Source organism: Chiloscyllium plagiosum, chromosome 11 (assembly GCF_004010195.1).
Source record: "Chiloscyllium plagiosum isolate BGI_BamShark_2017 chromosome 11, ASM401019v2, whole genome shotgun sequence".
Lineage (NCBI taxonomy): Eukaryota > Metazoa > Chordata > Chondrichthyes > Orectolobiformes > Hemiscylliidae > Chiloscyllium > Chiloscyllium plagiosum.
Genome location: NC_057720.1, coordinates 57,586,888 through 57,609,039, shown reverse-complemented (window position 1 = coordinate 57,609,039; position 22,152 = coordinate 57,586,888). Strand labels below are relative to the sequence as shown.

Here is a 22,152-nt window from a genome sequence, read left to right as displayed (position 1 = left end):
CTGGCCTGTATCCCTTCAAACTTTTCCTATTCCTGTATCCCTGCAAATGTTTTTTAAATGTTGTCATTGTACCCACATCCACCACTTCCTTAGGAAGTTCATTTGACACGTGATCTACTGTTTTTAAAAAAAAGAAAAATTGTCTCATGTACTTTTTAAAATCTCACCCCTTGCAATTTAAAAATGTGTTCTCTAGTCTTGAAATTCCCATTCCTATGGAAAAGACAAGTGCCATTAACTCTATCCATATCTTTCATTATTTTATAAACTTCTATCAGATTACCTCTCAACTGCCTACATTCCAGTGATAAAGGTCCCAAACTTTCTTTATAACTCAAACTTTCCACACCTGGCAACATCTGGTAAATCTCTTCTGAACTCGCCAGCTTGATAATGTCCTTCCTATAACCTGGGTGACCAGAACTGGACACAGTATCCCATCATGTCTTTGAGGCTACAATTGAGGGCAGCTGGACGTCTCCCCAGTAAATGCTGAGTTAGTCTCACCTTGTTGACTTATTTCAAGATGATATTGAGCAGAAAAACATTCAGAATCTCTGAAAGTATCTTGGGACTTTTTCTGGTCAGCAATAAATGTCTTCGTGACTGACACAAGTGCTGCAAATCTCTTCTGGTATGTGTAGGGATAACAGTCCAAGCATCAGACTTTCTTCAGCTGGGAAGAGTGGGATTTGCTTAATGACTCATGTCTGGAGCCCCAGATCTTTCGTCCCATTGCATTCGACTCTCTGCTTCTCTTGTTCTCTTGGAATAAGTATTATTCCATCATATAATCTCAATTCAGACTTCAAGATCTTCATTTTTGAGCCACTATCTTGAATCATTTTGCACACCTCTGCAAGTTTCATGATGTTGCATGTAGCACCTGATGAAGGAGCAGTGCTTCCAAATAGACCTGTTTGACTATAACCTGGTGTTGTGATTTTTAACGGTGTCCATCCCAGTTCAACTCTAGCTCCTCCAAATCATGAAAAAGAAAGAGATGCAACAGTTTAAACGGGTTTGGTCTGAGTTTTGGGCAGAAGGTATTTTGGCCGTGAAAGCTGCTGGACAGAGTTTTTGGTTGTTCTCTTGTGGACCTCTAGTTAAAGGATAATAGAATGCTTTAATAAGAATCCCAGTTGGAAGAAATAAGTGAATATCTCTTGGAGTCTGTGGGAAGTTGTTTGCATTGACCGGTGACTCTAGATTTCAAGCATGATTCAATTTCCTGTGCCTGTAAATCAACACAATGTTCTAGGACTTCCATAAGCGCATTGTATTCATCACTGAAATAGTTATCGAATTGTCAAGTTTTGACTTTCTTTCATTTTTAATTTATCCCTTAACTGACTGTGTGTGTCTCTCTCTGAGAGAGTGAGGACAATGATTCCTGTTGAAGGGCTTATGCCTGAAACATCGATTCTCTTGCTCCTCAGATGCTGCCTGACCTGCTGTGCTTTTCCAGCACCACACGCTCTACTCTGGTCTCCAGCATCTAAAATCCTCACTCTTTCTCTTCTGTGATCAAATAAGATTGAGTTTTAAATTATCTTTAAAAATTACATTACATTGTGTGCTTTTGCTCTACTGAAGTTTCAGTATTTAAGTAATTGTTAATTTCTGTTCAAGTTATACATTTGGTATCTGATACATGTTGTTCTTAAAGTCTGGTTAGGAACAGTTGATTAACCTTGAGGGTAATTGAATATTTTAGTTTCACTGCATTGCAATATCCAGTGGTGTTGAATTGTTTAGGTCTGGTTTGCTATCTCTGTATAATAACAACATTCTTTTTTTTTTCAAGTGGTGCCCTCTGCAATACTGGCCTCCTGCACTCGGGGTGGAATGTTCTTTGAAGGGTCAGTGCTGACTTGATAGGCTGAATGGCTTCTGTCTGCCCTGTAAGGATTCTATAGAAATGTTTTAGCAGAGGGACAGAAACTTCAGAATGATGTCCAGGGTGCAATGCAGTTTGAAGCACTCTTTTATGCTAGTAGAGTTGCTGAACCTTTTTTTTTCAGATTTTCACTGCTTAACCCTGTGACTCCCTCCATCAGTCTGCCATTGAGACTGGAAGAAGTATGCTCACTTTGATATCCCCTTTCATTTCCACAGCACCTAGGAATGGAACATTCAAATCCGTCATTGCTCACCCAGTGCCAGAGAATTGCCAACTGAAGTTTTTACATGAGCTGTGTCTCTTCAACTCTCAGTCCACACAATTTCAGCTATTTGCATATAAGCATTAATGGCTTCGCTTTTAAACTGAAAGCATTTGCAGCAGAGTCCAGATGACTCTGGCAAGTCACTGCAGTGTCCTTCTGAAATGCCAATTGTTTAATCTGGGCATATTAGCAAGACAGTCCTGTTCTTAATTGACATATCAGTCAGGGCATGGAGTATAAAAATTGGGGAGTTATGTTCCAGTTGTGCAGGGTGTTGGGTGAGGCCACACTTGGAGCATTATGGTCACCTTGCTATAGGAAGGATGTTAAACTGGAAAGAGTGCAGAAGCAATTTACAAAGATATTGCCAGGACCTCAATGGCCTGAGTTATAGGGAAAGGTTGGATAAGCTAAGACCTTTTTTATTTTTATATAGAATAGGAGACGGGGGTGGGGTCTTATAGAAGTGTTTAAGATCATGAGAAGCATGGGTAGGGTGAATGCACTATGTTTTTTCCCAGGGTTGGGGACTCTGGCAAGAGGGAATCAGCTCAAGGTTAGAGTGAAAAGAAAACTAAGGAACCTAAGGGGCAACTTTTGTTATATACAGAGGGTGGTCTGCATATGGAATGAGTTGCCAGCAGAATTGGTTGAGGCAGGTACATAACTTTTTAAAAGGCATTTGGACAAATACATTGATACGAAAGATTTTGGTCAGCACGGACCCGTTTGGGCCAAAGGGCCTGTCTCTGCGCTGTCGGATTCTGTGACCTTTTTTTTCCCCCACCTGACTAGAGATCAGGAATGAGGGCCTCAGCTCATTTTAGTTTTCCCCTGTCCAGTGGTAGTACAAGCCACCTTCAATTGCTGCCCTTGATCTGGAAGGTCTTTCAAGCAAAATACTGCAGATGCAGAAAAAGTTGAATGTATTCAGAAGGTTTGACAGTATCTGTGGAAAGAGAAATACTGTTAACACTTTAAGTTTGGACCTTTCATTTGGGCTATTACATTTTGAATTTCCATTTGTTTGGTTTGACAGTCAAAATTTTAGGAGTGAATTATGTTTGAATGCTGAACTTCAAACCCAATAGACTTTAATAAAAAGAAACCTACCAACTGCAGGGATTTAAGTTGTGTTCTAATGCTAGATTGCCTACCCCAATGGGAGGGCTTGCAATGTAATTCCCAGGATTATCCCTATTCCCTTTCTGAGCCAGAGGCTTTTGGTTCAAGTCCCACTCCAGGAATTGACAGCCGAGGGTGTGTTTACAGTATGACCTGCAGATGTTTCTAACACGTCGCTGGTCAGCTATATCATGGAAATGAAGTTGGAGTTTCTACCATCACTATTCATAGCTGCAGGCTACAAAATGCATATACATGTGAATTTTGCTGCACAAATTTGGGTTAGAGTTAGATGTAACATACCACCAATTCCTGGAATGTAGTAACTTTGGAATTACAAAGGACTGAAAATCCATTGGCTCAGCTCAGAATCTTTTAAGGAGTGATAGTTGCTATTGACATTAGAATGGCAACCATCACTATGGGAGACACCAGTCATTGGGAGGTGAGGTGGCTTGGTCTATTGACTGGCCTGCCTTAAATCATTGCTACTACCTTTTTCTGCTTGACATAATGAAGGGGACAAGTCTAAAGGTGGTCAGCCTAGGGAAACCTGGCCCAGCGAGTGCAAACTTGGTCACTTCAAGTTTAGAGCTGACTAAAACCTAAGTACTGTTGAAGAAGGTTTAAACAAAACTGAATTGCAGTGGGGTGATGTAGTACTATTCGTGGCCAACTGGCTGATAGCAGGTGAGATTTGATTATTATAATGTTCTGTATGTGTACTTCGTATCTGTAAAATAAAATCGTTTAACAATTTGCATTTATTCATGTTGGTCTGAAAAGTTTCACACCAAGTTATTAAAAGTAGCAATATGTGTGAGCTTACATGCAAAAAGGTGTTATTTTGATTTTGAGGGGTTTGCTGCTAAACCTCCTGGGTTATGTTATTGTAGATATATTTTAACTGACTTGTTCAACCATGTCATACCATGTGTTTGGGGTGGGTGGAATTTGAACTCCAATCTTCTACCCTAAAGGCAGGAACACTACCCCGCACCACAAAAGTCCATTATATAAATTAGTGTTGAGCAGAATAGGCATCTTCCTGAATAATGTCTGTGGGGACTGGTTCCAGAAGTAACCAATATTGTGGTACCCGAAAGGACATTTAAAGCTAAATCTAAATGAAATAGTATGTTGGTGAGTATACCGGCTGCTCACTTACGTTATAACTTGGGCTGTCCGAACTTAACTAATGGAAAAATACTTTTACATACCATTCAGTTGACAAGTCTGGTTTTCTGAGGACTTAATTTTCATTTCAATAATAAAAAATATTGTGGATGTTTGGTCAGAATTGTAAAAGCTTGGTACCGAATCTTGGTGCTACGAACTGAATTTGAACAACCTCAAGCCAGTTCTCGTGGGTTGGAATCAAATGTAAAAAGCTGCTCTGATTGTGATCACATTCAAGTGGACTGATACATTCAAGTAGACCATTAGAACAGTTGCTTGAAGAGGTAGCAGAGTAGTGTGAATATACTTAGGTTATAACCTGGGACTGCATGATTTATGATGTTGATGCTTGAAATGGGTTGTCTTTCCTACTGCTAATATCTCACTTTCATGGAATTCATCAAGATTTAAAAAAAAAATTCTATAAATATTTTTCTTTTAGATATTTATGCATTATTGTTAAAGATTATTTAGAATTATTGTTAAATAATGACCTGTTCAATTTAATCTTGTTTCAGTTATGCCAAAGGAGAACTTAATATTTCTTACATTACATCACGGATCATAGGTACAGTGCATGCTTTCATTTTGACGATTTAATTATGAGCCTTTTACAGTTTGTATGGAAGAGGCATATTTGAGAATTTCTTGATGTTAGTTGCCTAAACAGTGTTTAACCACTGCTGCTTTTGACTGAGTTGGTATTCTTAAAAGATTTTGAAGTGGTGCACCAGATTGTAAACAAGATTGTAACTTGATCAATATAGCTAAAATGCATGACAGAAATGTGGAGGTTGTTTAGGAATCACTTGCAGATAGGGTTGGACAGGTCTGTCCCACTGAGGCAAAGAAGGGATGGTAGGTTGAAAGAAACTTGGGTGACAAGGTATGTGGGACATCTAATCAATGGGGAAAAAGGAAGCTTACTTAAGGTTGACTGGGCCAGACTGGATATCCCCTAAGTTACTACAGGAAGTGAGGGAAGAGATTGCTGTGTCTTTGGCGGTGATCTTTGCCTCCTCACTGTAAACTGGAGTAGTGCCAGATGACTGGATGGTGGTAAATGTTGTTCCCTGGTTCAAGAAAGGGAATAGGGATAATCCTGGGAATTACAGTGCAGTCAGTTGTATATCAAATTATTGGAGAGGATTCTGAGAGACATGATTTGATTATTTGTAAAAACATAGTTTGATAGTCAGCGTAGTTTGGTGAGGGACAGATCATGCCTCACAAACCTTATTGAATTCTTTGAGGATGTGACAAACCATGTTGATGAAAGTAGAGCAGTGGATGTAGTATACATGGATTTTAGCAAGACGTTTTGCTAAGGTTCCTCATGGTAGGTTTATTCAGAAAGCAAGGAAACATGGGATACTGGGCAATCTGGCTGTCTGGACACAGAATTGGCTGGCCTATAGAAGACAGAGTGTGGTGGTAAATGGGAAGTATTCAGCCTGGAGCTTGATGACCAGTGGTGTTCTGTAGGAATCTGTTCTGGGACCTCTGCTCATTGTGATTTTAATAAATTACTTGGATGAGGAAGTGGAAGGGTAGGTTAGTAAGTTTGCCGATGACACAAAGCCTTGACACAAAGTTTTGGATAGTGTGGAGGACTGTTGTATGTTGCAACAAGACATTGACAGGATGCAGAACTGTGCTGAGAAGTGACAGATGGAAAAGTGTGAAGTGATTCACTTTGGAAGGTTGAATTTGAATGCAGAATACAGGGTTAAAGGCAGGATTCTTGGCAATGTGGAGGAACAGAGGGAGCTTAGGGTTCATGTCTGTAGATCCCACAAAGTTGCCACCCAAGTTGAAAGGGTTGTTAAGAAGGCTTATGGTGTGTTGGCTTTCATTAGCAGGGGATTGAGTTGAGCCGTGAGGTTATGCTGCAGTTCTACAGAGTGTTTGTTAGACCACACTTGAAATATTGTGTTCAGTTCTGGTCGCCTCATTATAGGAAAGTTGTAGATGCTTTAGAGAGGGTACAGAGGAGATCTACCAGGATGCTGCTTGGACTGGAGGGCATGCCTTATGGAAGGTTGAGAGAGCTCGGGCTTTTCTCATTAGAGCGCAGAAGAAAGAGAAGTAACTTGATAGAGATGTACAAGATAATGAGAGACATAGATAGAGTGCATAGCCAGAGTGTTTTCCCCAGGGCAGAAATATCTATCACGAGGGGGCATAATTTTAATGTGATTGGAGGAAGATATAGGGGAGATGTCTGAGGTAGGTTCTTTACACACAGTGGTGGGTGTGGAATGCATTGCCAGCAGTGGTAGTTGAGTCAGATACATTAGGGTTACATTAGGGATACTTAAGTGACACTTGGATGGGCACGTGGAAGATAGTACAATGAAGGGTATATACTTTAGTTTGATCTTAGGTTGTGATAAAAGGCCGGCACAACATTTGAGGGCTGAAGGGCCTGTGCTGTACTGTTCTGTGTTCTGTAAAAGTGCACTTGCACCACAAGACAGATCTTTAATGTTCTCACAGGCACGCATTCTGGGCTTGTTAGCTGTTTCAGAAAGTGATATGATAGTTAAAAAATGGAAGAGAACAAGGAGAGGAATCCAAACAATGTAATAATATCTTCTCAGAAATTCGCTTGACAGATAGTTGTCTGTAGTAGATTAAGTCAAATCGAATCTGTGAAACAATAAAGTAGGATTTATGAATAGGATAGTTGGAGCCAAAGAACTTTGTCTATTGTTTTCGATCGCAAAATCCACCCATCGTGCAATGGTAGAGTAGTTTAATCCATGTGAAGTACAAGTTAATTGCATCTGTTCAGGAGGTCAATATATTTGTCTAACACTGATTTCCACTATCTATCAGTAATATCTTATCCTGCTGAAGGAGTGGAATTGAGTTTCAAGAATCAAATTGATGATGTACGATCCTTTTTGGATTCACGGCACCTGGATCATTATACGATCTTCAACTTATCTCAGAAATCTTATAGAAGTGCCAAGTTTCACAATAGAGTAAGTAGATATCTATGCCAACTTGTCAGGTATTTGCTGGCTACAAAGGCACATTTCATAAACTGTGTTTTGATATGATATTAGTGTTTTGTACTTTGGGACATCTACAAAATAGACTCTTGCTGTGTTAGTGATCACATGATCTGATCTGGACAGCTTTTGGACTGGGATTTGGTGCAGGCAGTTTGACCACATGTGGAGGCCCATTGCTGGGATGTTACACTGTAAGGGATGAATGCAGATTTCTCCAGCTTTCTCATTTCCCCTCCCCCCACCGTTTCTCAGTCCCAACCCTCCGACTCAGGCTGCGCTTTTCCAGCAACACATTTTTAAGCTCTGATCTCCAGCATCTGCAGTCCTCACTTTCTCCATGTTACACTGTAATGTCTATTTGAAATTTTGTATGTTACTGTAATGTCAACTCTTTAACAATGTTCTTCTTTTTAACTTCTTTTCAACTCTAAGTAATGCAGCTACTTTTATTTTTCTGTATTCAAGAATTGTACCTAGGTACTTCTCCCTAACATGTCGCCATAAGAGGGTAGATGTTGTAAAGCTTTTTACTGCATTCCTATAATGGAATACATGTGACAATAAAAGGATATTGTATGTTATATTGATGTAATTCAGCCACTTGCATTTATATAGCTCCTTTTCTCTTATTCATCTGTGGGATGTGTCAGTCGTCGGCTGGCCAGCTTTTATTGCCCGTCCCTACTTCCCCTTGCGAAAGTGGTGGTGAGCTGCTGCCTTGTGCGCAGCAGGGCCTTAGAAGCAGCAACTTGATAATTTGTTTGTTGGCAATGTTGACTGAGGGATAAGTGATGGCGAGAAAAGTAGATGTAACTCCCCTGTTGCTCTTCAAAGTATTGTTGAGACAGCAGATTAAGTCTTGGCTTAAGATCTCACCAGAAATACTGCCTTTGACTGTGCAATACTCCCTCACCGATGTATTAGCCCAAAGTTTTGCGTTTTAAGTCTCTATAATGTGAATTGAACCCACCACCTTCTGACTCAGCCTGAAGTACTATCCACTAGATCACAGCTTCTAGGCTTGCTGCAAACAATTATTCTCATTTTCTGTGTCATTCGTGTTGCTTGCATTTTGCCCTCCTACTGTTCTATAGCTGCCTTTCCTACCTCTAAGCTCTCCTTGCCTTTTGTTAAGCAGAACTTGCTGCTGTACGAACTGAATTTTCATTTGTTTCTTTTTGGCTGCTTGTCACCATTTTATTTCTCTTTTTTTTAAAAATAGATATCTGAATGCAGCTGGCCAGCCCGTCAAGCCCCCAGTTTACACAATTTGTACGCGGTGTGTAAGAACATGCATCACTGGCTACAGCAAAACCCTAAGAACGTCTGTGCTATTCACTGTGTGGTAAGGTTCAGCAAAATTGTGGAAAATTATAAATGTAATTTGGTAAATTCACCACATGGTATGAAGGCGTAGAGTTAAGATTCAATCCCTTGGTTTGTGTTAAGTAAGCTAATTTAACTGGGGAGCATTTGGGATGTTATAGTTGGACATTTCTGGACTGGAGTGGGGAGAGGGAACAAAATACCCATGTGGTTCATGATCAATCGGAATCCATCTCATATTGGAAAGTAGATGTCTCAGCTGAAATTTTTTGTCCTGACTTTAAGAGCTTAGGTGAAAGTGGGTACTACAGATGCTGGAGATTAGGGTAGAGATTAGAGTGGTGCTGGAAAAGCACAGCAGGTCAGGCAGCATCCGAGGAGCAGGAAAATCGACGTTCCGGGCAAAAGCCCTTCATCAGCCCTGATGAAGGGCTTTTACCCGAAACGTCGATTTTCCTGCTCCTCGGATGCTGCCTGACCTGCTGTGCTTTTCCAGCACCACTCTAATTTTTGACTTTTGATATGAGCTTTGTTCATTTGTTACTGGTGAGTTTGACTGTCAATGTAGATTAGGTAATCCTTTTTCTCACCCCTCCCCTGATGCAATCCAGTCTGTCTGATTCCCCTTCTCCTATCCCTCCTATGTAAAACACACTTGCTCACTTGCTGTTTCAAGAGTTACTATTGCAAACATCAGATCAATGTGTATCACTGTTTTAAAAAATTCTCAAGGTCAGGTTCGTAGGAGAGTAGTCTGACACAGAACAAACGACCAAGAGGCGAGTCTGCTAGAATATGGGCATTTTATTCCCCGCAGCGTCGCCACAACCAACGGGTCTGGCTTATACTCACTCCACATGTTACCGGAACTGGGAGCCGTCAGTTCTCGTAGAGCGGTTGCCAACAACCCACGCTCGGCGGTTAAACGTAACCCCGGAGCAGACTCACCGAACTGGAGACTTTTCCAGCTGATATACTCTTTTCCAGATATAAACATTCATGTGAACAGCAGAGCAAGGCTAAAAAACACATTCCATTCTGGTTACATACAGATAAGAAGATTCACACGGGGAGGTGTGTAATAAGATTCACACGGGACTAAGCAACACCTCCATTCCGGTTAGATTCACACATGTATTGGGACATAATTTTTAACCGTTTCACCACATTCCACTGCTTGGCCCAATACATGTGTTACATTATGATTCACACATGTATTGGGACATAATTTTACACCACAATCACTTGAAGCATGCTTTTACCACTGTCAATACAGTATATCCCTTTGTGTCAACAGCATGAGAACCCTAGCTGTCTCTGCAGACAACTTGTGAAAATCCACTGTGAGCTTTACTTTCCAATCCATCTGAGGAGATTGAGTCTTGTATGACTGTTCATAGCCTGAGGCAATGAGACTTCCAATTCTTGTCCAAATTTTATTTGTTCCAAGTCCCTTTTTTTTAAAAATATTCCACTTTAAACTATGCCATAGCTGCATCTTTTGAAGCTCTGTTTTAGGTCTCTTGTTGACTGAAAAAAATCTTTTGATTGCTAATGAGATTCAGTTGCAGCTTCCAGCTGACATTGATGCAGATGAGCAATCTCTGACCATGGACTGTTGATATGATTCAGTTGGATTTGAGTTGGCCAGAACAAAGGATATGCTTTTCATTTGCTGCTTGGCAGTTGTTGAACTACAGCTGAGTGAGCTGTTAGTGAGGCTTGACGTTTTGCTCTAACTGTGTGTCAAGTTCGTGCTGATGTTCCCTGTGTATGGTTGTGAAAATGTGACTTGATTTTGGGAGTGGAGGCACATCATTAAACCTGTCTGCAGCTTCAAAGTCCATAAATCTGCAGTGGAGCTCTGAGATCTCTTTCCTGCATGATTGAAGATCCCTTTCTGACTCTATAATCTGAGACATCTCAGAAGCTGTGGTCCCTTTTGGCTGTAAAAATGTCTTAAGCTTTGATTCTTGTTAATCTGTGATTTAAACTAGTCATCTACCAACTTCGCTGAAGTGATCTAGCCTTTAGCGCAGGAAGTAATTTCTTCTTAGAACATTGGAAATCCCAGTTCCACGTCCTAGGTGGGTTGTGCAAAATAAGTAGACATCTTTACCTTTTTTGTTACTTTTTTTTAAACAAAGGGCCAGCAGTGAGTTTGTGAATGGTGTTGTCTAAATTCAATGTAACCGAAAATTCTAAGTTCTCTACCTCCTTCAGTCCTTGGTCCTGACCATGTAAATGAGGTCAGGACTGCCCTCTTGTGGCTGATCACTCCTTTGGTGTATTTTTATCCTGTAATTTTTATCCTGTAATTTTGCCTATTGAGAGAAATCCTCTCTTTAACATCTTGGGGGTTACCATTGACCAGAAACTGGACTCGACTTACCATTTTAAATGCAGTGGCTACCATTCTGTCGTGAGTAACTGCCCATTTGACCACACCTGCAAGACACAGGTCAAGAGTGTCATGGAATAATTTCCATTTGCCTAGATGATGGCAGCTCCAACAACACTCAAAGCTTTAACACCATCCAGGCCAAAGCAGTCTATTCAATTGATGCCATATCCATAAACATCCACTCCCTCCACCACTCATACATAATAGCTGCACTGTGTTTCATCAACAACATGCACTGCAGAAATTCGCTGAGACTCCTTAGACAGCATTTTTTTCAAACCCACAGCCAGCTCCATCTTGAAGGACAAGGGTAGCTGATACTTGAGGCTACTACCTGCAAATTCCCCTCCAAACAACTCCGCATCCTGACTTGGAAATATGTCATCATTGCTGGAACTTGCTCCCTAATGGCACTTTAGGTCTACTTACACCAACTAAACTGTAGCAGTTAAATCTTCAGCTCATCATCACTTCATGAAGGCAGTTAGGAATGGGCAATAAATGATCTAACCATTAAAGCCTATGTCCCCCGAATGGATTTTTTTTTACAAGATGTCCAATTTAAAATTTTACTTTACTTGGCATTAACCATGATATCAGATTACCAGAAATTGTCAGTCTGGGAGGTTTCCAAAATCAAGAGCGTGAAATGGTTCCCATAAACCTGCTATTGGCAAAAAGAATTCATCTTGCTCCTCGGCATCCTCTAATGCCTGAACACTTAAAGACTGCTTAAGTCTGTTTCCCCTTTTGTTCTGCTACCATACAACTCAATACTGATCTTTAGGCACTCAGGAGGTCTGTGATACTCACTGGGCCGAGCTCCTGCTGATGTGATACCTGAAATCTGTGTCTTTGTTTCTTTAAAGACTTCTTGCTGACAAACTTTTGAGTGTTGTTCGCCAATGCTGGTTGTTTTCTTAAAAATAAAACCTGACTGGCTATATTGTTTTACTCAGCACTGATTTAGTTCTGTTGCTTCTTGATGTCTTCTCTGCTGTGGATTTTATCCCACACTTTAAGCTTTTTTGTGCAACCTTTCCGTCTCTGCAGTTCAATGTCTAGATGGTCCGTTAAGTCTGTTACTTGCTGCTGCTTGTCGCTGGACTTTTCAGGTTTCTCCTCTATTTATGAGGTGGATGGCTGGACTGGTCATGTCCTTCACACCTAACACCCCACTGTCTCGAGGCTGCACTTCAGTTGCTCATTAATTCTTGCCTCCATTCACTGTCTGTGTGGACTTGTTGGGCCGAAGGGCCTGTTTCCACACTGTAAGTAATCTAGTCCTTCACACCTAACACCCCACTGTCTCGAGGCTGCACTTCAGTTGCTCATTAATTCTTGCCTCCATTCACTGTCTGCTCTCCATATATCATTTTGTAATAAAGTGTGATCTAAACTTTATTAAACATAACTATATACAAGGGGTATGAAGAGAGGCCATCTTCTGAAAAGTTTACAGATTCTGACTGTTCTGAAAATGTGTTGCTGGAAAAGCGCAGCTGGTCAGGCAGCATCCAGAAAGCAGGAGAATCGACGTTTTGGGCATGAGCCCTTCTTCAGGAAGGGCTTCCTGAAGAAGGGCTCATGCCCGAAACGTCGATTCTCCTGCTACTTGGATGCTGCCTGACCTGCTGCGCTTTTCCAGCAACACATTTTCAGCTCTGATCTCCGGCATCTGCAGTCCTCACTTTCTCCTAGATTCTGACTGAGTTACCATGTCATAGCTCCTTGTGCATATGCTCAGGAGCTTTTCTTTGAGTAAAGGTATAATAAAGATATAATTAATCCATAACATAACAGGGAGAAAGGGATACAAGTTTAAATATTTAATTAAGATCTGATATCCGTAATACATGCTAATAATTTTACTTAATTCTCCAAATGCTCATTCAGCTGCTGCATGTTGAGTTTACATTAGTTTGATTCAATTGAGTATTTGCTGGCCTACATGATCAATTGGGGGTAAGTATGGAATATTGTGGTATAATGTGCTGGTGTTTTTGGTGCTTGTGTAGGCCCATGTATTTGGGATTATTCCTGGGCTTAAATCATTATAGGTCAAATGGATGCACATCTCAAAAGGAGATTTTGAATATTCAAATTAGTATCACCACCAAACAAGTGTTAGCCACTTCCATTTATCCCAGGAGGCACTGTTACATTTGAGGTGATTCTCTACAGCTCTAACCCCAGCACTTTTTTGCATCCTTTGACATTACTGTCAATGAGGGATTCTTACAAAGTTGGTTGTATCAGCTTTCTTCTCCATGTGTAGTGGAATGTATATGATTAATGTGAAATACTATTTATTTCATTCTGTTAAGAGTAGAAACATGTTCTCCCATTGGAAGTGGGAGTAGTAAGCTATACCTTTTTATAAATCTTGAAAGACTCATGAAGTGCACGGTGTTCTGTAAACAGCTGACGAATTTTTGGAATTTTATTTTTGCTTTTAGGAAGGCTGTCCTGCCTCTGCTATTTTAGTTTGTGGGATGTTCTGCTTCTGCCATCTTTTCTCTTGCCCAGTTCCAGCAATCCAGTTATTTAATATAAAAAAAGCAGGACCTGCACTTTGGCCTTCACACAAGAGGTAAGTAACAATCTATTTAAAATAATTTTTCACAGCTTTTCTGATGTCACTTATCTAACCAGCAGCTCCTGCTCCTTTTGGTTGCTGAGTTTTTCAAGCGCTGTGTGGCAATCAGGAATTATCAATTGAACTTCCAATTACACAGGAGCTTGATGTTAAAAATATTGAAGAGGTGTTCCACCTCCTAAATTGAAAATATAACCATGTTATCAACTGTATTTGAAAATAGCACCTTGCTGTGCACCCTTTTAGTATATGGGCTCCCACCTGCTAAGGGGGGAGATGGGAAGGCCATCATTGTATTGTTTGTGAGAGATCTTTCTGGAAATAAGCCAAAACCAATCATACTGTCATTGTTTCTCACCATTCAGTCCTTGTCAATCGTTTATCCATTTTTACTTAACTGAAACAATGTTTTTTGCTGAAAATACTCTGGTAATGCATTCCATGCTCTATCACCCTATTGAAATAAGTTCTTCTAAAATAGCCTGTCCTTGTCTTTGTTTTTAGTGACAACATAAATTGATATTCCTTTTTATTAATGTTGCCCTGTTCATTATGAAAATATTCTTCATAGTCATACCACTCATTTGGTAATGTAGACGGCAAGGTCACGTGTGCATGTTGCACAGTTTCAACCAAACAAAGGCAACAAGCCATAATTTGGGCCTGGTTTAAATTTGAACAAAAATAGGCAGTTAACTGTCAATTGTCAGTTAATTTGTTCCTTGTGGCAAGAGCTCTACAAGTCGGTACAGTTGCTAAGCAGTCAGCCATCTCATCGTACAAATGTTTTTACTTTGCTAGTTGTCCTGATGAGCGCAGGAAGAAACGTTTTGACAAAATGTCTTTTTACCCTATTTTTAAAATAGGTTGGAAAATGCAAGTATAATGCAATGAGACCTGGTATTAGTTTAAAATTTTTGCACTTTACTCACACTTCTGGGAATTATATTCTGTATTTGAAAGTCTTGGGTTATCCCTTCATCAACAGTCTGCTTTTCCATTAAATGTGTATTCCAATTCCATGTTTCTTCCCAAAATGTATTATCTCATGTCTTTCAACTTCAGGTACATTTGTAACTTGTCCATTCTGCTGATCTGTCTTCCTGAGTAAATGATTTAAAGATCATTTATAATGATGCCAGCACTAATAGTTTGTTTGTACCGAGTTAGACTTTCTCGAGTTCGATGAAAGTAAGAATGTGATATTTGGCACCCTTTATTGGAAAGGAAAATGGGCTTGAATTCTCAATTCCTTGCCCTATCAATGTAGTAAAGCAGAGAGTATAGGCACTAGATCAAAATAGGAGTGGACTTCAGGATGATAGCCCTTTTATAGTCCAATACTCAGCATATGTTTATTGTCCAGACTGGTCTGTGAAGAATCTTGACTGAAAAGTACACCTTTTTTTTTTCCTCATCTGTAGTTGATGTTGAGAAGCTGGTAGTGGTAAGCTGTCTTTTGGTTACTATGTAGCCTGTTCGGCCATTTCAAAAGACATTGAGAGGTCAGCCACATTGTGATGAGTCTGGAGTCACACAGATCAGACAGGGCACGGATGGCAGATTTCTTTCTTTCAAAATAAATTGCTGAAACAATAGATTTGCCAGAACCTAGTCGTTGCATGGCCTTCAGTCCAAGTAATAATCAGCATGTTTGCTAATACAACTACTTACCTGGTTGGTTCAGTTAAGTGAATTTAATCTTTCTACTGCTGCGGTGTAATTTGTTGTCCTGTCCTCTGGGCAATAGTGTCTGTTAACATAGGCAGTCTCATAACCTAACCACAGTAATGCATTTGCAGCAAGATGCTGGACATATGTTGGTTTGCATTGGAATCCCACCCCAATGTGAATTAATGAGCATGTGAGGAAAAAGATGCAACCCATGAAATATATTGGCTTTGCAATTATAATTGTACTAAGACTGTACAATAACTTGTCTAAATTAAGTTCCTTGTTTTCAACAACTAAGCAATGTGAACTAATCTATCTAGTCCAGCTGCTGCTACTTCCTCTTTCTTTTTGGGTCTGAACTTCTTGAAATAAAAGTCCTTCCAAAAGATGCAGATGCATTTTGTGTTAATAAGTATGACAGTATCTTTGAAGATGGAAATGTCCCTTGATGACTGTTGCTCACTCTCTTTCCATTTTGTTTTAAGCTCAACGCCTCATAACGGTTAATTTTCAAGATATATATTGTACTTGTCAAAATGAAAAAATATATAAATAAGTGTTGCTATGTGTACATTTTCATTTCAGATATATAGGATATATCTGCGAAATGGTTTCCGAAAAACCCACGCTTCCACATTGCAAACCTCTTATCATTCATACTGTCACTGTGAGCCCAGTCCCATGTTTCAATAAACAGAGGAATGGCTGCCGACCTTTCTTTGAGGTCTTTATTGGGGAAACGAAGATCTTTTCAACTGCACAGGATTATGATAGAATGAGGTAGGTCTCAATTGAACTTCAAGAGACATTTAATAGGATCGTGTTCTTTGCAGACTACAATCATAAAGGTGTACAGCACCGAAAGAGAGACTCTTCAGTCCAACTTGTTCATGCCGACCAGATCTCCTAAAGTCATCTATCCTGTTTGCCAGCATTTGAATCATATCACTCTTAAATCTTTCCCATTCATGTGCTCATCCAGATGCCTTTTAAATGTTGTAATTGTACCAGCCCCCTCAATTCCATATATGCACCAGCCTTTGTATGAAATAGTTTCCACTTAGGTTCAAATTATATCTGTCACTTCTTACCTTTAAACCTATCCCCTCTAGTTTTGGACTTTCCTCTCCTGGGGAAAAAGACCTAATTTATTCATCCTACCCATGCCCCTCAGGAACTATCAACCTCTATAAAGTCACCCCTCAGCCTCTGATGCGCTACAGGAAAAAAAAAACCCAGCCTATTCAGCCTCTCCCTCTAGCTCAAATCCTCCAACCTTGGAAAAATCCTTTGTAAATCTTTTCTGAACCTTTTCAAGTTCACAACATCTTTTCTATTGTAGGGAGATCAGAATTGAATGCAATGTTCCAAAAGTGGTTTAACCAATGTCCTGTGCAGCTGTAACATGACCTCTCAACTCCTAGACACAACGCACTGACCAATAAAGACAAGCATACCATATACCGCCTTCACTACTCTGTATACCTGTGACTCAACTTTGAAGAAACTATGATCCTGTATCCCAAGGTCTCTTTGTTTGGCAATGCTCCCCAGGACCTTACCATTAAGTGTATAAGTCTTACTTGGATGATATACAGTAAAGGTACTAACTCCATTCCAAATTGATCTGCCAGCTGATTGCAATCCATTTCAAGACTTTGATTGTGAGCAAGGGCCCTCTTGTGGTGCAGTGGTAATGCCCCTACATCTGGATCGAGGGGCCTGTGCTCAAGTCCCATCTGCTCCAGATATGTGTAATAACATCTCTGAACAGGTTAATTAGAAAAGTAGGTTACGTTTAAAATAGAATCTTTTCTGATTGTCAGTATACAAACAAATCTTCATCCTTTCACCTTTTATTGAATGTGGTCATGACCAGCCAGGTCAGCATTAGTAGTCAATTCCTAATTGCCTTTGACCTGAGAGGAATATAGTATTAGGCCATTCACTGGGAAGTTGCAATAAACCACATTGCTGTGGGGCTGAAGTCTCACTTAGTCCGGACTTGATAATGACAGTAGATTTTCCTGCCCTAAAGGATGTTAGAAAAACTTTTGTCGCAGTTTGCCACAGATTCACATGATTTAAGTATGAAGACTAGGTGGATAATGTCTATTGAACTATCCTCATGCATCCAGTTCAAAGCATGTTCCAAAATGGTAATCTGATTGGGAAGTTGTAGCCGCCTTTTCTGGAGGCTTTGGTTGTGCACCCTCTATGATTTTCTATCCTGTACCTCTGCCAAACTAATGGTAACAGATGTATCTAGTTATGTCTCATTTCTCCTTTTAAAAATAAGAATTATGTGAACCACTTTCCAACTTTCCACATTCCTTGGTTCTGATGGCCTCTGACTCCTTATTCGTTAATGCCTTCAGGAGATGAGGAAGATATGTTGAAAGAATCTGTTCTTCGATTCAACCCATGTTGAAGTTCTGAATATGGTTGGTTCAGGGGGATATATCCAAATGCTGCTTTGTTGCAGAGTGGGAAAATAATTGTATCTATTAAAGAAATAAGATGAAGTAAGAATAAAGCAAAAGTGAACTGATCTGCATTGTATAAAAAGGCAATATTTGCCTCTACTCCACTATTAGCTTGAAAGGAAATGCTTTGAAGTAGTGGGCATAACCTCCTAGGCTTGATTCTCTTCTGTTTTCATACATGTAACTTTTTAATCATATATAATATACTATATTTTAAATCAGAAGTGGAATTAACTAACTTTTGAGCTATGTTTTGAAGACTATGAAATAAATATGAACTAAACTTCATTTAAGTTTCAAAAGGGCTAATACACACCTTTTTTGCAAGATTACATTTTTGGTTTGAGTGCCAAGCATGCAACCTTGATATAATAAGCATGTACTAATTGAAAAGTATTGATTTTGAGATGTTTTATTACGCGATTGAATGGACAAGAAAGAACCATCTAATGCCTGGTTGTATGTGATACCTTGTAGAGGGAGGAGGAGAGCTTCTTCAAGGTAGGCATCCTTGCAAGTATTTCACAGTAGATTAAGATCAACCATCCCTGAAGAAGGGTTAATGCCCGAAACGTCGATTCTCCTGCTCCTCGGATGCTGCCTGGCCTACTGTGTTTTTCCAGCACCACACTTTTCAACTCTGGTCTCCAGCATCTGCAGTCCTCACTTTCTCCTGTATTTGATACCTGTCAATGTTTAGAATCCTCTTTAAAATTTCATCCAACTGCTCTTAACCCACCTACACATACATGTGTTGTTCATGCCGTTAGGGTCTGTTTTCCTCCATCCTCCTTCAAAATGGCCTTTGATAGTTGTGTACAAATTAGGGCCAGGTAAGTTTTTTTTTATTTTTTTTTAACCTTAATTTTTTGCTGAATGGAATTTAGAATTTTTATGTCATGTATTCCAAAGGGAACACCGAATTCAGGAGGGGAAAGTATTTGCTGCTTTGGATGTTAGTGCCCATGGTGATGTCGTTATCGCTGCCTTTCATATGCGATCAACAATTGGTGGAAGACTTCAAGCCAAGGTTAGCGAATGCAGAATTGAAATTAACTCAAATGCTCCTTGATAAATTAAAGTTTTGTGAATTCCATAAACTTCACTACAAGCCAGGGAGAAACAAAATTTTGAATTTTTTAGCTTCAGAAGTTGAAACCACCAGTTTAAGAAAAAACTGAGTTGCTCTGTGATGCATATGAAACTTGTTTATTATTGAAATGATGGAGAGCTCATTCTTTCTGCACCCCCAAGTTTCAAAGGATTGAAAACCTTTTGCACTCCTCCATCATATTCCACAAACTCTTATTAGGTATGGCATCTTAGTCAAAAGAACAATTTTCACTATTAACTAAGATGATGATTAGAAAGGGAATTTGATCTGTTCACAATTTGATAGTAATGAGATCCCCAGGAGCAGAGAGAGATTTTCTGGACAAGATGATGAATTTTGAAGGGGATAGCGAAGTAGATGGGAGAAAAACTATAAAGCAATATAGGCTCATATCATTGTTAGATCAAGCCTGCAGTTGTGGGGCGATCATGGGTGGATGTGGAGAAGTAGTAGTTGAACAATGAAACAAAGATCCCTTTCATTTATATCACACTTGTCGGAGGCAACAAATGTCTTAAGTTTGGTACAATTATTGAAGTACTTTTGAAATGTGGCCAATGTAGTAATGCACAAAATATGGCCGCCAAATTGTGCACAAAGAGCAATATGACACTGACTGGATTAATTTAGTTTATATTTTTGATGTAATGGATAAAAGTTAGCTAGGGGCTGGAGGATAATTCCTTAGTTATTTCAAGAAATGCCATGGGCTGTTTTTTGTATCCACCTGAGTGGACAGGTGGTGCATTGGTTTAATGTCACATTTGAAAAAGAATCTCACTAAAATGGTAAGGAAATCAACACGGCATATCCAAGTTTAACCCTTCATAGATTCACCTCTTTTCATTTGTGGTAGTTAACTCCATACTTCTATTTCTTTATACCTTGCAACCCTTTTTAATAAACGTATTGAATTGATTTTATGCTGACTGCTTCAACCTTCTCTAGAAATGTTCTGTAACGCTGTAGACGACACTATTTTTGTTTTTAAAAAAGATGAATGCTCCTTTTGTTCTTTTGAGTACATCACAATAAACTATTTACCTGGTTTTGCTTGATACATTTTCTTACAACATTTGATCACCTCAAAGTAACTTCACTTTCAAATATGTTGTTTAAATGAAGCTGAATTTGTTGAAATGTTTCTGTCCATTTCTGTTTTCCTTTTCTCTCCTCTCAATATGTACATTTCCAGTCCCCAACTCCCTGTCTTAGATACTTTTGCTGACAGCTTATTCTTCCCTGGACGGCTTTTGCACTTTGCCTGTCCTTTTACTTTTTACTTTTTAAAGTTGTTTTCATGGCTTGTTTATACCTTTGTAAATTTGTGCAACTGACATTAGATGCAAGAAAATTTAGACTAAAATTGTGTCTTCAAGAACTGTAATCTGATACTATGGTCTTTGCAGTTTCAAACATAGCCTCTCTGTGGAAGTGATAACTTTGTTGAAAATGATTTGGAATTGATCATGTTTACTTAATCAACTATATTCATTGTAGTTTTGTGAAATGGTATGCTTGTTCTGTACATGCTGTAGTGTGAGCTTTGCCTGTCCGATTATTGGAACTGAAGAATTTTTTCCCTATTTGCTTTAGTTAACAAACACACAGATATTCCAGATCCAATTCCATACTGGATTCATTGCTCCTGGAACCTCTGTATTAAAGTTTACAAAGTGAGTAATAACCTGCCTAATGTGAATATTTTCACTGGATTTATGTTTCAGACATTGTATTTCCGTAGGAAGAATTTAGTGTCTTAAGGCAGTATTTGTCCCTTGTTCATAAAATTTAAAACTGCAATCTGTATTCTTTATTTAACATTCTGGATTTCCAGGACAAGAATTGCACATTTTTCTCTTGTGGAGAACTGGTAATTGCTGAATTATAGATAATTTTTAATTCCTCAATATTATAACCACATTTTATTGTTAGTGACGAGCAACTTCAAATGTGAATTAACAAATGGCAAATGTGGAAATGCAGCTCATTAGCAGTTGAAAAGAGAAAAATATGTTTTTTTGTTTGAAGAATCCTTCATGTAATTAATTGGTTCAACCAGAACTTTTAATTTTTATTTTTTTAAAATGCTTGCGGACATGTTTCATTTTGTTATTGGCTAAATTGCAGTCTGTAAAGGTTTCCATATCTCCGTTCAAATAATTAATAACTCTTCCTCCCATGAGTGGATTGTGAAATTTCCTCTTAGTTTCCTCAGTAACTTGCCAGAATTGGGTAATATATGTAAATACTGCTTGCAGATAATTTGGCCAGAGTTTTACACTTCTGTGCTGGCCAAGTTTTAATTTTCCATTTATTGAAGAAAGCAGCTGGAATATTGTCAATGTAGATGGGGTTTTAAAAATTTTTGTAACAAGCTATTTTGTAACTAATATCTTTATGAAACAAAGCAAAGGTAATGGAGTTATGGCAATAACCAAACGATTAATTTTTTGTTTAAATTGTTAGTGTGAGTTATTAGATTCAGTCAGTCAGTTGATCTTCAGCAAATAGTCCAAAATTTGTGCCACATCGTCCAGTAAAAGAACATACTGATGATATAATTGCATATTTAAGGATATAACTTAGTCTTCCAATTTGTAATTTTACAAATTTCAGTCCACTCGTTATCATCTGAGAATTTTCAGTTGATGCAAATGAACTAAAAGTATCTTTGAATGAACATTTTTCAATTTAACAGTTGAATATATTAAAAAAATGGAAAGAACTGTGCATGTTGTAAATCAGAAACAAAGTCAAATTACTGTTAAAGCTCAGCAGGTCTGGCAGCATCGGTGAAGAGAAATCACAATTAACGTTTCGGGGGATTCAAGATGGCGGTGATCTGAGAAGGTCGCACTGCAGAGCTCCGCATCACAGCACAAGTGGGACGAACCTTAACCCGCCCAACCCAGGCCATCATGATATCTGGCACTATGGAAGGATCGTAGAGTCCCAAGAAACTTCTAAAAAATTAACTTACCTGTGTTTCTAGCTGTTTAGAGATGCCGAAAAAGGGAGGAGGAGCATCCGAAACAGAGTCTGCAGTTCAGC

At 39.2% G+C, this 22,152-nt stretch overlaps 1 protein-coding gene across 6 annotated transcripts in view; it reads left to right on the top strand.

The window, feature by feature from the left end:
- The window catches only part of dnajc6 (DnaJ (Hsp40) homolog, subfamily C, member 6), a 140,367-nt gene that overhangs the window by 42,284 nt on the left and 75,931 nt on the right, over positions 1 to 22,152 (top strand). For all 6 annotated transcript variants that reach the window (XM_043699437.1, XM_043699441.1, XM_043699439.1 and 3 more), the window contains 7 exons: positions 4,991 to 5,040; positions 7,314 to 7,462; positions 8,718 to 8,840; positions 13,685 to 13,818; positions 16,084 to 16,278; positions 18,897 to 19,014; positions 20,695 to 20,774. In XM_043699437.1, the coding sequence (XP_043555372.1) occupies positions 4,991 to 5,040; positions 7,314 to 7,462; positions 8,718 to 8,840; positions 13,685 to 13,818; positions 16,084 to 16,278; positions 18,897 to 19,014; positions 20,695 to 20,774 (849 nt within the window). The remainder of the gene's footprint in view (positions 1 to 4,990; positions 5,041 to 7,313; positions 7,463 to 8,717; positions 8,841 to 13,684; positions 13,819 to 16,083; positions 16,279 to 18,896; positions 19,015 to 20,694; positions 20,775 to 22,152) is intronic.